The sequence below is a fragment of the Ursus arctos genome, unplaced genomic scaffold (genome assembly GCF_023065955.2).
Source record: "Ursus arctos isolate Adak ecotype North America unplaced genomic scaffold, UrsArc2.0 scaffold_8, whole genome shotgun sequence".
NCBI classification, from domain to species: Eukaryota; Metazoa; Chordata; class Mammalia; order Carnivora; family Ursidae; genus Ursus; species Ursus arctos.
The window spans coordinates 69,990,367-70,007,559 of record NW_026623100.1 but is presented as its reverse complement, the minus strand read 5'-3'; the positions used below and the strand labels follow the sequence as shown (position 1 = coordinate 70,007,559).

The following is a 17,193-nucleotide window of genomic DNA, read 5'->3' as shown; positions in this document are numbered from 1 at the left end:
TAAAACTCCCAACCTTCTTTTCCTTGTTCAGCCCTGAACATCAGCAAACAGGCTTCCACTCCTCAAACTGGATACTGGAAGATTTCTTCCTGGAAAAACTAAATGACCCAAGAAACAGCTGCAGACACTGGAAGTTGGAAATTCTCCAGTGGAATGCTTGGGACCCAACCCTATTACCCTAGTATGAGGATTCCTAGGGTGACTAGCCATCGTATTTTGCCTAGGGCTGTTGTGGTTTTAGTAGCAGAAATCATATGCCCTGGAAAATCTCTCAGACTACCATGGTTGGTCACTCTAGGCACACCTGTGGACAAGCCTCATCACTGAACACGAAGATTTCAATTAGCTGTTTCTGTCTTCCTCTAACAAATGAAAGGGTTACCAAACATTTGAGGAAAAACAAACACTAGTGTAAACAAACAGTAAAAACTCTAATAAGGCAAGAAGCCAAAGGAAATGAGAATGCACCCACGAAACAAGAGACTATAAAAAAAGAAAAAACAGCTTTTAGAACTGAAGTATATGAGTTTCTGGTCCACTAAAGCTTACAGTGGATGAAAAAACATCTACACCAAGGTACTTTTACTATAAAATTTCAGAATCTTAGAACAAAGAAAAGATCTAAAATGTTTTTCCTTGCAGGGGAGCTTCAAATACCAAAGGTCAAAAATCAGAATAATATTAAGACTTCTCGAAAGCAGCTCTGAACCCTAGAAAACAGCTAAAACGCTAAATTGTCAGGAAAAATGACCTGCAACCTAGAGGTCTAAGACATTTCCTGACATGACAGATCTTTAAAAGATTACCTCCCATGTACCTCTTCTTAGGAAGTTACTAGAAGATGTGCTGAAGGAATAAACCAAGAAATAAGAAAATATGGGATCCAGGAAATGGAATCTAACCCAGGAGGAAAGTGAAAAAAATCCCCAGGATGGCCTGTGCATCAGACCCACAGGTCAGTCAGTCCAGACTGGAGCCAAAGAACACAGTTCTGTGAAGGATCTCTCCAAAAGAAGAAAAAACAAAACCTGACTGATTACTCAAATGCAATAAGAGAATTTTTTTTCCCATTTCCTAGAGAATAATTTTAGGATAAATTAGTGATTCAAAAATAGAAAACTAAGCAAATAAGACAATCATCAACCCAGGGAGAACAAATAACAAAAATGTACAAGAAAAGAAACGAGGGGTGCCTGGATGGCTCAGTCGGTTAAGCACTTGCCTTGGGCTCAGGTCATGATCCCAGGGTCCTGGGATGGAGCCCTGCGTCAGGCTCCCTGCTCAGCTCCCTGCTCTCTCATTCAAATAAACAAATAAAATCGTTAAAAAAAAAAAAAAAGAGAGAAGAAATGCAATCATAATACCTCACTGACTTAAGCTATGTATGATATGATACATATGTACAGTTTCCCTTTTAATCTTTCGGGCTGATAAAAATATGTTCTAACTCACAATTTTAAAAGCACTTTGAACACCTATAATCAAGCATCTACACCTAACATTCTATTGACAGCGATCCAGCAAAAGTCACAAATGACCCAGCTGCCGAATCTCAGGATAAATAAACATTCTACAGTAAACTTATAATCATCTGGAATGAGAGAGAAAAAACTGTTAAGAAAACTGTCAACAGGGGCGCCTGGGTGGCACAGCGGTTAAGCTTCTGCCTGCGGCTCAGGGCGTGATCCCAGCGTTATGGGATCGAGCCCCACATCAGGCTCCTCCACTATGAGCCTGCTTCTTCCTCTCCCACTCCCCCTGCTTGTGTTCCCTCTCTCGCTGGCTGTCTCTATCTCTGTCAAATAAATAAATAAATAAATCTTAAAAAAAAAAAAAAAGAAAACTGTCAACAGTGTCACAGTTCTAATTATTCTAAATAATAAGAAATTTTAAAAAGTGGATTACAAAACCATATGTATAGTATACTTCCAAGTATGATTTAAAGTACATATAATAAACATAACATACATAATATAAATGCATAGAAGAAAAACAAACAGCCCAGCCACTAAAGGACTAAGGGTGGTTGTTATCCATGGTTTGAGTGATTTTATTTTCTTCCACGGTTTTTTATATTTATCAATTTCTCTTTAAAATCTGAAAAAGTTATTGTAAGTATCTGTAGAAAGACTCCTCATCCAGATTTTTAAACTTACCTGTAATAATAAAAATAAGCAGCTTAGGCCTGTTGGCTCTTGGCTCATTGAAGAGGTTAGTCCAGGGCCCGCATTTTAGAACCTGGGTTTCAACTCCACAACATAAAATGAATTCCTCATGCACAGGAACTTCTTCCTTGATTTCTGAGTCCATTTCTAAACAAGAGGAGAAAAACAATATGGTGTGTCACTAAAATGTAAAGCTTTGAGCCGAAGGCAATATTCAAGAATTTAAAAAAAGGCAAATTTCAATATAAACAAGCAAATAGAGGAGGTACAGGACTAGTCAACTATTCTGGATTATAGGCTCACACACACACACAAAATTAAAACAAACTACAAGAGTGAGGAGAAACAGGGAGACCCGTCTTCAGGGAAGTGAAAGACTAGACGGGAGTGTGAATCAAGATCGGAGCAGCCCGGGAAGCTGCCTAACATTGCCCAGGTCAGCACTTGCAACAAACAACAAACTAGCCCAAAAGCCCATAACGCCCAGATTGAAAAAATACCCTGCTCTAGTGCTAGGTGCCCATAGGGTACAGCTTTCTCCAGCATGTGGCTGGCTGCTCTGTGTTTGCTCTTTCTCTAGCTTTCTATTCTGGCAGCAACAGCAGCAATACAGCAAGAGTCCCAGATGGCACAGGCGTGTACCTCAGACCAGGTGGCTGCTCCCTGCACCCTCTCTCAGCCCACAGGCACACTAAAGAACTGGCCACCTGACCTTTGTCCCACGTGGTAGCCTGGGCCTGCCTTGCCCAATAGAGCTTTGAGTTGCTTAAGAAGAAAGCTTCTCCAACATCCCGTTCTAGCAGTACCCAAAGTGCCCCAACTTCCCCTGAACCTGCTTATTAGCAGCCTCAACTTGCCTGGATCCCAGGGTGGTTTACTGTGGCCCTTCCGACATAGGCACCACATGCTCCAGACCTCACACCTGCACCAGCCCCGATTCCCTCTGCACAACCTCTCACCAGTATTGTTCACCTGCTGACACAGTGACTGTTGACCGGCTTTGGCACAGGCAACCAACAAAGTTCTCTACCACACACCTGCAACCACACCTTCTTCAATGAGACCTAAACCCACACTCTCCGTCTGTCCTTTCTCATGTACTCTCCCTCAGCCGTAGGGTATCTTTAGAGTTTTCTTTATACAGTGACTTTAGGGTTTCTCTTCTTCCACAGCTTAGTAATTCCATATGTTAACTATTTAAGTTACTGTATGGTTTCTGTGTCCTGAATGGATCTAGACTGACATATCTTTTTGCTGCCTATCCAAATTTTTTTCTTCAAATCTTTCCCATCTCAGATGTAGCTCAAATTCTACTTCCTACTTGAAGTCTTCCCCGAACATCTCAAAGGAAATCTCCTCTTGCTCTAAATTCACAGCACCTGTCGTTACCGGACGTCAACAGCGGTAAAGGTAGCCAGGTAAACTTTAACTAGTAATCTATACACTTGTTATTCATGTCTCTCACAGCACAACAATCAACAAATCCACAGCAAGCACCACCCACTCCTCTCCTGACTGACACCCACCTTAAGGTAAATGTAATGGTAGCTAGAATGTAATGACACCAGAGATGATAATTGTGAGAATGGTGAGAATGGCCTTTGGGAAGCAATCTGACAGAATGGGGCAATAGCCATAAGGCATAAACAATGACCAAGCAATTTGGGGGAAACAATTCTAAAAAGGAAATCTAAAATATTTTTCAAGGAACAAATGCATGGAATGCTATTTACAACACTGAAGAGCTGAAGAACTTCAATGGTCATTAATGGCAGAATGGTTACGTAAATTATGATAATTCATTATATGGACACTAAAAATTATATGTATATGATATATATATGAGTCAACATTAAGGGGAATGAATTAGATAAATTATAGTTCAATCTTCTGATCACTATTAAATTCCATCAAAGCTCTGCTAAATGGTTATAATTTATCTAGCTGCTTTCTAACATTTCTAAAACCTCACTTCTCCAGTCAGATATTAAGTTGCCTCTTTCATTTTCTGCAGTTATGCCTTTATTACTTTTACCTTATTTTACTGGATTTAGGAATGAAAAAGAAATAAACATATTCCAATCTCCATGTGTGACCAAAAGTCTAAAACTCTCTTAAATAAAACTACTTAGAAAATAAAAAAATTCTCACTCAAAAAGTGGGAACTCCACGTCATTCAAAATAAATTGACTAAATAAATAAAAGTATCATCTCACATTTTCTTAAGGACTGATTTTTAGTTTACTAATAAATGTCACTGTAGTCCCATCTCTTAAACTGTCACAAAACACACTGTATTTATAAATGTCTTATGACATTTATAAAATGTTGGAAACAATATTAGATTTAGCTGTTCTATACTGCCTTATAGAACACCATCAGAGAAGACACTGGCTAAACTGAATACTTGCACCAGAAGAGAATCTAAAGTTATTAACTATACTCAATTCATAAATACTTTAAGCAAATGACATCTTGGGAGTTTGATTAGCCACAAATTTTTTTTTAAGTAAAGATTTTATTTATTTATTTGACAGAGAGAGAGAGACAGCCAGTGAGAGAGGGAACACAAGCAGGGGGAGTGGGAGAGGAAGAAGCAGGCTCCCAGCGTTGATGTGGGGATCGATCCCAGAATGCCAGGATCATGCCCTGAGCCGGAGGCAGACACTTAATGACTGAGCCACCCAGGCGCCCCTGATCAGCCACAAAATTAATGAGAATTCAAATAGATATGAAACTCAAATACAGTCTATAGAATCTGGAAGACAAAAAAAAAGTAACTACACCTCTAAAACACCTCAAACAAAATACAACTGAGAAACATGGAGTAAATTATATACGTATATTACAAAACATCTTTTTATTTTACTTCACTCTTACGTTTCTGAATCCTACACTGTCCAAAAAAACAAAACAAAACGAAAAAGGCAAAGGAAACCTCAGAGTATGAGAATTCAAATTCTTCCTTACCTAAGCATCCAAGATAATTCAGTCTGCAAACAAGTGTCTGATTAAGAAGGGACAATGTGTTCTTTTTTTTTAAATGTTTTTTTATTACATTATGTTAGTCACCATACAGGACATCCCTGGTTTTTGATGTAAAGTTCGATGATTCATTAGTTGTGTTCTAATTACATAATAGTAGAGGCTGGTGACCCCACCTACAGCCAAGCCTACAAGCAATCGGGAATGAACTCAGTTTTGATAAACATCAAGACTTAGGTTGGACAAAAACCAAGTGTGGATACAATGTGTACAACTAAGGCAAGCCTTATCTAAATATAGGTATTCATCTGCTTATATTGATGAGTTTAATTTTATTTAGTAAAAATTTTTTTTCCAATTAAATCTTACACAAACCAAGATAATAGAACAGAAAAGCATTTGATCCGTATAAATTTTAGAAGTTCAAATTTATAATATTTATTATAAAGTCAGCCAGTGAGAACAATGAGGCTGTACTAATGAACACTAATATCTGAAAGTGGAGTTATAAATGAGTTTCATTTAGCTTTAGCATCCAAATCCAAATAATGTTTGCATTTTATTTTGGCTACTCAATGAGAATTCTGCTTTATTCATTCATGTAAGAAAGGTTTTTTTTTTAAAAAAAACTTGCGTAATGCAAATCAAAACCACAATGAGATACCACCACACACCTGTCAGAATGGCTAAAATTAACAACACAGGAAATAACAAATGTTGGCAAGGATGTGGAGAAAGGGGATCCTTCTTGCACTGTTGGTGGGAATGCAAACTTGTGCAGCCACTCTGGAGAACAGTATGGGGGTTCCTCAAAAAGTTAAAAATAGAACCACTCTACAACCCAGCAATTGCACCTATTAGGTATTTACCCAAAAGTACAAAAATACTGATTCAGGGGCACATGCACCCGATGTTTATAGCAGCATTATCAGCAATAGCTAAATTATGGAGAGAGCCCGAATGTCCATCGATTGATGAATGGGTTTAAGAGTAGGTGGTATATGTATACAATGGAATACTACTCAGCCATCAAAGGAATGAAATCTTGCCTTCTGCAACAACATGGATGAAACCAGAGTATATTATGCTAAGCAAAGTCAGTCAGAGAGAGATAAATACCATGTGATTTCACTCATACGTGGAATTTAAGAAACAAAACACATGAACATAAGGGAAGGGGATTTAAAAAAAGGCAGAGACACTTAACAATAGAGAACAAACAGGGTTGATGAAAGGAGATGGGTGGGGCATGGGCTAGATGGGTGATGGTATTAAGGGGGGCACTTGTTGCAATGAGTGCTGGGTGTTACATGTAAGTGATGAATCACTGAATTCTGCTCCTGAAACGAATACTGCACTATATACTAACTAAATGGAATTTAAATAAAAACTTGAAACAAACAAAAAAACCAAACAAACTTGTGCTGCTATGTCCAAATAGTCTTCAATTAAACTGTATTACCTTTGAAAGAGAGGTAGTGAGATGATTTTCTTTCAAAGTTAAAACACTAACAATATGTAACAATAACTTGTACTATTTATCATATATATAACAAGGCAGCTAAGAAGCTCCTAAGCTTTTTCAAATGACAAAAACTTTACACATAATATTATTAAATACAAGCTGTGGGCTGTGTTATTGTCCCACAACTACACAGTACAGAGCATATACTATGCATGTGTCTGAGCGCTGCCTGGCAGTTAATTAATGTTATTTCTGGGCACTAATACTAAAACTACTTGTAAAATATTTAGTGACTCAGCAAGTGAAAATGTACATTATGGTGACTAATATATATATATATATATATATATATATATATATATATATATATATAGAAAAGATACAAGTATTTGTATCAGATAAAAAACCACCTCATAAAAAAATAAAATGTACATTAAAATTAAGTTCAATTCCATGTTAGCAGGGAAAGACTAGCTTGTGTTCAAACAACCTTCCATTAAGAACAATTTGAAAAGCCAGAGAAAATGTTGGAAAAAGTCTATTAAAAAAATCAGTAACCAATAAAAGAACCATTCAAGAATGTGTAATAAAAGAGGAAGTAAAGAATATATTTAACATGAAAATCAGAAGAAAGCAGAGAATACAGAACAGTTGTAACAAATAAATTTTAAAATAGTAAAATTATACATTTAAACCCAAATAATATCAGTAATAAATTGAATGTAAATAGACCAATTATGCTAATTGAAGGCAAAGATGATCAGATGGGATAAAAAAAACCAGTAACTATATGCTACTTATATATGATACACATTAAGAATAAAGATACATAAGGAATAAAAGTGAAAGGATGGAAACAATATATCACAGAAATACTAATCAATGAAGAGGTGGTATAGTTATACTGAAATCAGATTTATTTATTTTTATTTTTTAATAAAAATTTTTTATTATGTTATGTTAGTCACCATACAGTACATCCTTAGTTTTTGATGTAGGTTTGAAAAGTAAACTTTAAAGTAAGAAGTACATGAGAGATAAATAGGAGACCATAACAATTTAAAATAAGCATGTACATAATATTTTAGCCTCCAGAGATCAATTAAAAATTGACAAATGTAAAAGAAGAAATAAAAGAAGAAATAAAGACCACAATCATAATGGAAGATTCTGACATATCTCAGTATCTGATAGAATAAACAAAGAAAAAAGTCAATGAAAATATAGAAAATTTGAATAATGTAATTGTTTATATTAACATAATGAACATAATCGGCATGTGTAGAATTCTATACCAAATAATGGCAAACTGCATATCCTTTTCATGTGCACATGGAACATAAACTGACCATATACTGGGCCACACAGCAAGTCTCAACAAATTTCCAAAAAAGTGAAATAATATATTCTCTAACCACAGTGGAATTAAGCTAAAAATAACAAAAACAAGAACCCCCCCCCAATTTTGGAAATTAAGCAATAAACCTCTAAATAACTGATGAGTGGGGGAAGAATTCACAATGTAATTGAGAACTAAATAATAATGAAATAAATAATGAAAATAAGACATATCAAAACATACTGGATGCAGATAAAAGCATGACTGAAGAAAATTTAGTCTTAAAATGCTTTCTAAAATATTAGAAAAAAGGGTTGGAAATCAAAGATCTAAGACACCTATCTTAAGGAGTTAGAAAAACTAAATGAATCCAAGTAAAGAAAAATAGAAAAAGAGATAATAAAGAATAGAAATTAATGGAATAGGGAAAAAGTTTACATTTGAGAGTATTAACAAAGCCTGAAGTCTAGCCTTTGAAAAGACCTATAAATAAATAACCCCTTGAGAAGACTCATCAAGAAAAAGGGTGCAAATAACCAGATACACATGAAAAGAGGATATCACTCTAGGTTCTATGGACATTAAAAAGATAATAAAAGAATATCGTGAAGATCTTTATGCCAATAAATTTGATACGGGCAAATTCTAAGACAAACAAACACAAAAAGGCTAGAAGACTCTAACTAAAGACATTGAATCCATAATTTCTGGTGCAGACGAGAGTCAACGGTTAAGGAAAAAAAATAACACCAATCTTACAGAGTTGTCCAGAAAACAGAAAACGAGGGACCACTTCCCAATTCAGTTTATGAGCCCTGTAAACCTTGATATCAATACCTGACAAAGGCAACACATGAAAAGAAAATTACAGGCCAACCTCTTCCATAAAAAGAGATGCAAAAACTCTATTCAGAATATTAGCAGAACAAATCCAGCGATACATACAACCAAAATGTGTATGTATCAGAAATGTAAGACTGTTTAAACATTCAAAATTTAGTCAATTTATCACAATAGAATAAAGAAAAATCATATGATCATCTCAACCAATGAGTGAAATGAAAATACATTTGATAAAATCCAATAAAGAATCATGAAAATTTTCTTTAAGAAAGGAGAAATAGAGGGATCTTCCTTGACGAAATGTAAGTATCTTAAAAAACACCTACAGTGGAGTGCCTGGGTGGCACAGACCACTGAGCACCCAACTCTTGGTCCCGGCTCAGGTAGTGATCTCAGGGTTGTGAGATCAGGCTTGCTTGGGGTTCTCTCCCCATCTCCCTTTGTCCCTGCCCTCCCCCGTCATGTATGCTCTCCCTCTCAAATAAATAAATAGATCTTAAAAAAAAAAAAAGCCACCTACAGCAAACATTTTACTAAAGGTGAAATGCTGAAAGCTCCTCTGAAAGATTTAGATCAAGACAAAGAAATTTGTTATCAACACTTTTATTCTATATTGTCCCTGAGGTCCTAGCCAATACAAGACACAGAAAAGAAAAAAAAGTATGTGGATTGGATAAGAAGAAAGAAAACTGTCATTATTCACAAACAACAAGATAATACATCTCTATCTATACTATACACATATATAGACATATATATTTATGAGTGTTCCAGTTACTCTTGCTGCATAACATACTACCCCAAAAGTTGGTTGCTTAGAGCAAACATTTTATTATACTCACAGATTCTTTGGGTTCAGAACTGACAAACAGCAAGCAAGAACAGCCTATCTCTAATCCATAATGTCTAGGGCCTTTGCGGAGAAGATTCAGCAGCTGGGTGTAATATGTTCAGCGGGGGCAGGAGTTGTCATCTGGAAGTATCTCCAGCCACATGTCTGATGACAGATGCTGTTGTCAGGTTTTGGACAGGAACACACACATGGGCTGAATATATGGTCTCTCCACATGGACTACTTGGACTTGTTCAGAACATGACGGTTGAGTTTCAATAGCAATTGTCTCAAGAGGGCCGATTGAAACCATGTGACCTTTTAAGACCTAGCCTCAGAAGTCACATGGCATCACTTCCATGTTAGCCTTAGCCTACCCATATTCAAAGAGAGGGAAAATGGGCCTCTCTCAATAGGGGGCATGTCAAAGTCATATTGTAGGAAGAATATGTGGTATGGGAGTTATTGTTGTGGCCGACTTTGGAAAACACAATCTGCCAAAATAGGTTAAACAAAGATACATAAATTTCAGTTCTGCAACACTTCAAATTACACTAAGAAGAATTTTTGAACCTGTAAGAGAGGGACAAAGTACACGTACAACCTTCTAAAAGCTGATTTGGCCAATTTTGTCAATGGTGATCCTATTAACCTTTCTTAATATCTCACTTTCTTTTTCTGAATGGTTTGGGAAAATGTTGAAGGTACAGGAATTCTGATGGTTTTTAAAATGGGGAAGGACTGCTAATACCACGTTGAACAATAGTGGTGAGAGTAGAAAGATGCTCAGTATCACTTGGCATCAGGGAAATACAAATCAAAACCACAATGAGATACCCCTCACACCAGTCAGAATGGCTAAAATTAACAAGTCAGGAAACAACAAATGTTGGTGAGGATGTGGAGAAAGGGGAACCCTCTTACACTGTTGGTGGGAATGCAAGCTGGTACAGCCACTTTGGAAAACAGTATGGAGGTTCCTCAAGAAGTTAAAAATAGAGCTACCCTATGACCTAGCAATTGCACTACTAGGTATTTACCCAAAGGATACAAACATAGTGATCCTGAAGAGGCACCTGCACCCCAATGTTTATAGCAGCTACATGTGCTAATACCATTTAATAAATAAACCATCTTTTCCCCCATTGAATTAAAGTGCAATCTTTTTCATATAATAAATTTTCATACTCACTGAGAGCTTAACTACAGAAATACAAAGCACCTTATAGTCAAACTTCAGAAAACCAAAATAAGGAAAAAAAAATCTTAAAAGCAGAGAGAAAAATGACATAGTATCTATAGGGGAACAATAATTTGAATGTCAGATTTCTCATCAGAAATCAGGGAGGCCAGGAAAATGTGGCACACCATTTTTCAAGTGCTTTAGGAAAATAACTGTCAACCCCAAATTCCATATCAGGAAAAATGACTCCTCAAGAATGAAGGGGAAATAAAGATATTCTCAAATGAAGAAAAACTAGAGGAATCTGTCACTAACAGACTATTCTTAGGAAGTTCTCCAAACAGAAAGAAATAGTGAATAAGGTTTAACTTCAGAAGAGGAAGAACAATGGAATGATTAAAAGCAGTGGTTAATATAAGGGACTACCCTTCTCCTTATGAATTTCTTAAATCATGTTTGATGATTGAACTAAAAATTATAGCAACATTTGATGTGGTGCTCAATGTATACAGAGGAAATATGACAATTATATATATAACGTAGAGAGGGTAAAAGGACCTAAATGTAAGTAAGGTTTCTACATTTCACTTGAGGTGGTAAAATATCAATACTAGTAGGCTGTGTGTCATTATGTACATATACTGTTATATCTAGGGCAATCACTAAAAAAACAGTATACTAAGCAATAAACTCAAAAACACTATAAATAAGTCAAATGGAATTTTTTTAAGAGAGAGAGAGCGTGAGTGCAAGTGGGGCAGGAAGGGGCAGAGGGAGGGGGGAGAGAGGATCCCAAGCAGGCTCCAGGGTCAGCATGGAGCCCAATGGGGGACGGGGTGGGCTGATCTCACAACCCAGCAATCATGACCTGAGCTGAAATCAAGAGTCGGACACTTAACTGAATGAGCCACCTAGGTGCCCTCAAATGGAATTCTAAAAAATATTCAAGTAGCCTACAAGGCAAGAAAAGAGAAACAGAAAAATAATAATAAGGAAAAAACCAGAAAAACAAATAATAAAATGGCTGAATTAAGCCCTAACATATCTATAATTACTTTAAATATGAATGGTCTAATGTTACCAGTTGAAAGGCAGAGACTGGTCTTAAGGATTTAAAAAGAAACATGACCAAATTATATGTTGTCTACAGGAAACTCATTTCAAACATAATGACAGGGACAGCCTGAAGATAAAAGAATGAAAAAAGATATATTGTGCTAAAATTTCTTAAAAGCAACACTGGCTATATTACTGTAAGAAAACGTGGACTTCACAGCAAAGAAAATAATAGGATAAAGAGGGACATGTCATAATGACAAAAGGATTAATCCACCAAAAAGACATCTTGTATATGCAATGAACAACAGATGTTCAAAATACATGAAGCAAAGATTAATTGAACTGAAAAGGAGAAAGAGAAAAATGCACACTTATAGTTGGGAATCTGTTAGCAATGAAAATAACTACTAGATAGATAATCAACAATGTGCAGAAGAATGAAACAACACCATCAACCAATAGGATGTAATTGACATGTAACTGACATCCAACAACAGCAGAATAGGCACTCCTTTCAAGTACTCATGGAACACTGACCAAGATACACTATATCCTGGGTTATACAATCTATGTAAATGTGAAAGAATTAAAATCATACAGCTTATGTCTTCATTATGGAATAAGGAATAGAAATTAATAATAGAAAGATAACAAGTAAATCTCCAAATACTCAGAAACTAAAGAAATACTTCTACGTAATCCACAGGTCAAAGAGGAAGTTTCAAAGGAAATTTTAAGAATACATAAAACTCAGTGAAAATGAAAAAAATATGTGAGATGCAACAAAAGCAATGTTGAGAGGGAAATCTATAGCCCTATATGCTAACATTAGAAATGAGAAAGGTCTCAAATCAATAATGAAGAAACTAGGAAAAAAAACAGTAAAATAAACCAAAAGCAAACAGAGGAAGAAAATGATAAATACCAGAGCAAAAATCAATAAAACTGGAAGTAGAGAAAAATGAATTAAATAAAGAACTAGTTCTTTGAAAAAGACCAATAAAATCAATAAAACTCCACTGAGAAAGATAAAAAGAGAGAAGGCACAAATTACTAATATCAGGAATGAAATACAGGTTTACCACTAAAGACTCTACAGAATACTAGTACGCTGATAAAGACAAAACCAAAACAGCACGCAAAAAAGAAAACTATATACCAATACCTCTCATATCTATAACTTAACAAAATACTAGCAAAAAGAATTCAGCAATGTATGAAAAGTATTATATACCATGATCAAGTGGGACCTATTCCAGGTATGGTTAATGTTCAAAAATTAATAAATGTAATCCACCATATCAAGATGCTAAAGAAGAAAAAGCATATGGTCATATAAATTAACTATATACATACCACATGACCCAGCAATGCATTCTTGGGCATTTATCCCAGAGAAATAAAAACATATTCACACAAAACCTTCAAACAAAGGTTCATAGCAGTTGTAATTTTAATAGCTCATTAACTGGACACAACCCAAATGTTGTTCAACAAGTAAATGGTTAAACTGTGGTACAATCATACCACAGAATATTACTCAGCAATAAAAAGAAACAAACTATTAACACACTCAACAACTTGAATGGATCCCAAAGGAATTATGTGAAGTAACGAAATCTCAAAAAGTTATATACTGTATGATTGTGTTTATACTACACTCTTGAAATAGGCAAAATTGTAGAGTTGGAAAACAGACTAGTGGTTGCCAGCGGTTAGGGATTGGGGTGGGATGAAATGGTTGGTTATGTGAAACTATATATGTGTATACACACACACATGAGTGCTTGTGAAATGGGGAAATCTCAGTAAATTCTGTGGTTATATTAATGCCAGTTTTCTGATTTAAAAATGGTACTGTAGTTATACAAGATGCTACCACTGGGGAAGGTTAGTTGAACGGCACATGGGGACCTCCTTGTACATTTTTTATTTTCGCAACTTCTGTTAATCTATAATTATTTCAAAATAAGAAAATCAAAACTACACATATATTTATTTAATTGCAATTGGTATAAGTGAAATTAAAGAAAAAAAACTGGGAATCTTACCACACAGCCCCATGTAAGCTTCAAAACATACAGCTGAAAGTCAACACGTAATACAGATGCATAAACAGAAACTTTTTTTTACAGTTTGCTATAACCATTAAATTTATATCCATCCCATCTTTCTCCAAGTAACATATTGGAGGAAGTAATCATTTTCCATATTGACTTGATGATCATTTCACCAACTGCAAAAAAAATCACTTTTGGTAGTTCTTTCATTTGTGAAGTACGTTCTCATCCTTCTCATGACTTTACCAATGCCGTAAAATAGGCAGTACAACTGTTCTATTATTTGTCCAAGGTTATAGGGCTTTTAAATGGCAAAATCAATTCTATAGTCTTCTGACTCCTATTCCAATATTTTCAAGTCACATATCACTCAGAAATTTTATGCAGTACTATAAAATCCAAAAAAAATCACATAAAATTGTAGGAGAAAGTCAGAGAAGGAATGGGCGTGATGCACATTATACCAAAATTCTGTGCAACAGTCCCTTGTTCTTGCTTGATAAGTGGTCATGAGGCCAGCAATTTTACAACTTTTTTTTTTTTTTACAACTTTTACATTTCGTCTGATTTTGCTATTGTAATGACTGCATACTAGCCTACAGTGAGATTCTTCTCAACCTGTGTAACTGGGTCAGCAGAGGAAGCTTAAGATGAATATAAAGTCTATCATCCCCACTGAGGAAATATCAAAACTGAAGCATGTACTATACTCATGATGAACTTGCGGAATGATCTTTTCTCTTTTCTTGAAAAATGCAAAAAAACAATTTTTCCCCTAACTCCTTTGAGGATTTTTAGCCACCAACTATTACTTCATGTTGTATTGTAATCACACACAAAGTAATTTTTTTAATGTCCCAGAAAGCAGCTTTCAGCTTCTGGACATCTGTGAAAACCAAGTATTTGTCAAATTTGTATGAACTGCTCTATTTATATATTAAATACACTCATTAAAAGTAACATATTAATTTTCCTCTGAAGTATACTTAGATTTCAGAATTAGCATTTGATTCTAAATATATTATAGTAATACTATGAATGAGAAAATGCTGAAAAGAGGATGGGCTTTTTAGGAAAGAAAAAGAAAATCACCTATTACAAAGGTCTAAGTTATCAAAGTAAATACCAATTTTAGAGGCGTACCTACTGTGTTGCTTTGATTGCCCCTCTATATACCTATGCTGGGAAGAGGGGCCTTAGGTCTGTAAGCCTTCTTCGCCTTTAGGTGGAAAAATGGAAAAAAGAAATCCTAAAAAGACATTCCTATTTATCATTTCAGAAAGAAGTTTCAAAAAAAAAGCAAACTTCATGAATAAAGATTCCAGTTATTTTCCCAACTTTTCTGGATTTCTTTTTTCTTTTTGTTATACCTGACTTTCACCATAGGAATTTGCTCTTAGAATGAAAGTGGCTAAGAACTCTGGGTCCCCAACTTAGACTATGAACTCTTCCAGTGTTGGCCTACCAGACACAAACCATGTGTCAGGTTACTATTCCTGAGGGAAGAAATGAATTTGTGAATCAAAGAATACATGTCTCATCCTGCCTTGTGTGGAAAAATAAAAAAAAACCCAAGGGTGAGAGTTTACAGTTAAGGCCTCAGGGTGAAGGGTGATTGTAACGCAGTGTGAGTACTAGATGCCTGCTGCAAAGATCATCTAGAGATATGTGGGTATGGGTGTGTCATTACGAAACAGATGGAATTTGAGAGCTTACTGTGTGTAAAACACTTTTTTCCTAAGTGCTATATGAATTACCTCAATTAATAAAACAATCTTAACAAATGGATACTAATGTATCCCATTTTATGGATGAGAAAAGTTGAGGCACTGCCACCTTCCATAAAATACCACAATGTAGGGCAAGTAGTAGAAGCAACCAAAAGCCTCAATGGTTTCCCCAACATGCTGCACTCTAAACTCAAGGGAACAAGATCCGTTCTGACTTTGGTGCTACAGAAAAATACTTAAAAAAAAAAAAAGATATTATTTTAGAGAGGGGAGAGAACCCGTGAACAGGGGGAGGGGCAAAGGGAGAGAGAATCTCAAGCGGATTCCGAGCTCAGCTCAGAGCCCCACTCCGGGCTGGATCCCACGACCCTGAAATCACGACCTGAGCTGAAATCAAGAGTGGGCGCTCAACCGACTAAGTCACCAAGGCACCCCTAGGCTGCAGAAAAATACTTGAGCAACTAAGGCTGAACATCAAGCATGTGGTTAGGGCGTGTCAAGTTCAGAGACTGGCCCACGAGTCAATTCTCACGAGTACCTGGTGTAACAAATTTGGGAGAGGTGTGAGGGAGGAGGCTGATCCTACGGAAAAACCCGAGATCAAACCAAAAGAGACTTTAATGACCCCGCTGATGGACACATGGGGAAACTAAGATGCACGGAGCGAAGACAATGACTTGTCCAGGGCTAGTCAGAGGCTTAGTTGGTACAAGAACTCTGATCTTTGGAGAACAATGGCCCAGACTTTGGCCCTTCCTAGTCACTCCTCCTGGTCAGTTGCCCAATATCCTGGCCATTACCCACCCTCAAAAGGGCCGCTACAAGACGCCCGACCGGCAGGCTGCAGTTAGCAGTACAAATGGCTAGTTACTGTGCCCAGAGGAGCGACTGCTGGCACAGCACCAAAGTGGTTCCAAACCCCGGGCGGTCGCAGTACGGTTATTCACGCTCCTGCGGGCCGTCTGGCCAAGGGCAGCACGGGCTCTGCGAGGAGCCACACAAAGGAAGGGCTTTGGCTCCCATGTGCCTGCTTGCCAGTTAGTCCTCGCGCAAAGTCGTCCCCCCGAACTGCGGTCAAAGCCTCACCTGTCCGCCTAGAAAGCAGAGGGCTCTACCGCAACGCTCCTGCTTTGACGTCACCGGGAGCGGAAGTCCCGCCTACCCTGACGTCACAGCACCGCGCCTCGCTGTGCTGCGCAGCGGGGAGGCGGTCCCTTTAGACGCGCGAGCTGCTGAGGGGTGGGAGGCTTTTGAACCTGGCTTGGGTCTTGTGTTCCAGGTGCAGCGAAACCGCCGGGAGGGTGTAGCTGTGTTGGAACTTTCTCTTCGCTTTCATTTGAATGTCTTCCTTCTCTTATTTCAGTCGTTCTGATATATTTCTGCTTGCCGTACGCCGTTCTCCATGCTCATTTTTTCCTACCTCCGTTAATGGTTTCATCTCTTCCTTTCCGTTACCCACTTACACAGGAAAGTTGTTTCTCGGTTGACCTTGTTTATTAGCATCAAAATGGCCAGCCTCTGCTACTCCACAT

General features: G+C 36.9%; 1 protein-coding gene across 4 annotated transcripts in view; it reads right to left on the bottom strand.

Moving 5' to 3' along the window:
• Window positions 1-16,836, bottom strand: part of LDAH (lipid droplet associated hydrolase) — a 102,724-nt gene extending 85,888 nt beyond the window's left edge. For 3 of the 4 annotated variants that reach the window (XM_026519539.4, XM_026519554.4, XM_057309167.1), the window contains exons 1-2: window positions 16,748-16,836; window positions 2,157-2,312 (exon numbers count right to left, since the gene is read on the bottom strand). In XM_026519539.4, the coding sequence (XP_026375324.1) occupies window positions 2,157-2,310 (154 nt within the window). In that variant the 5' untranslated portion in view covers window positions 2,311-2,312; window positions 16,748-16,836. The remainder of the gene's footprint in view (window positions 1-2,156; window positions 2,313-16,747) is intronic. The other variant, XM_048222666.2, reaches the window with a different exon arrangement.
• Window positions 16,837-17,193: the final 357 nt, after the last annotated feature.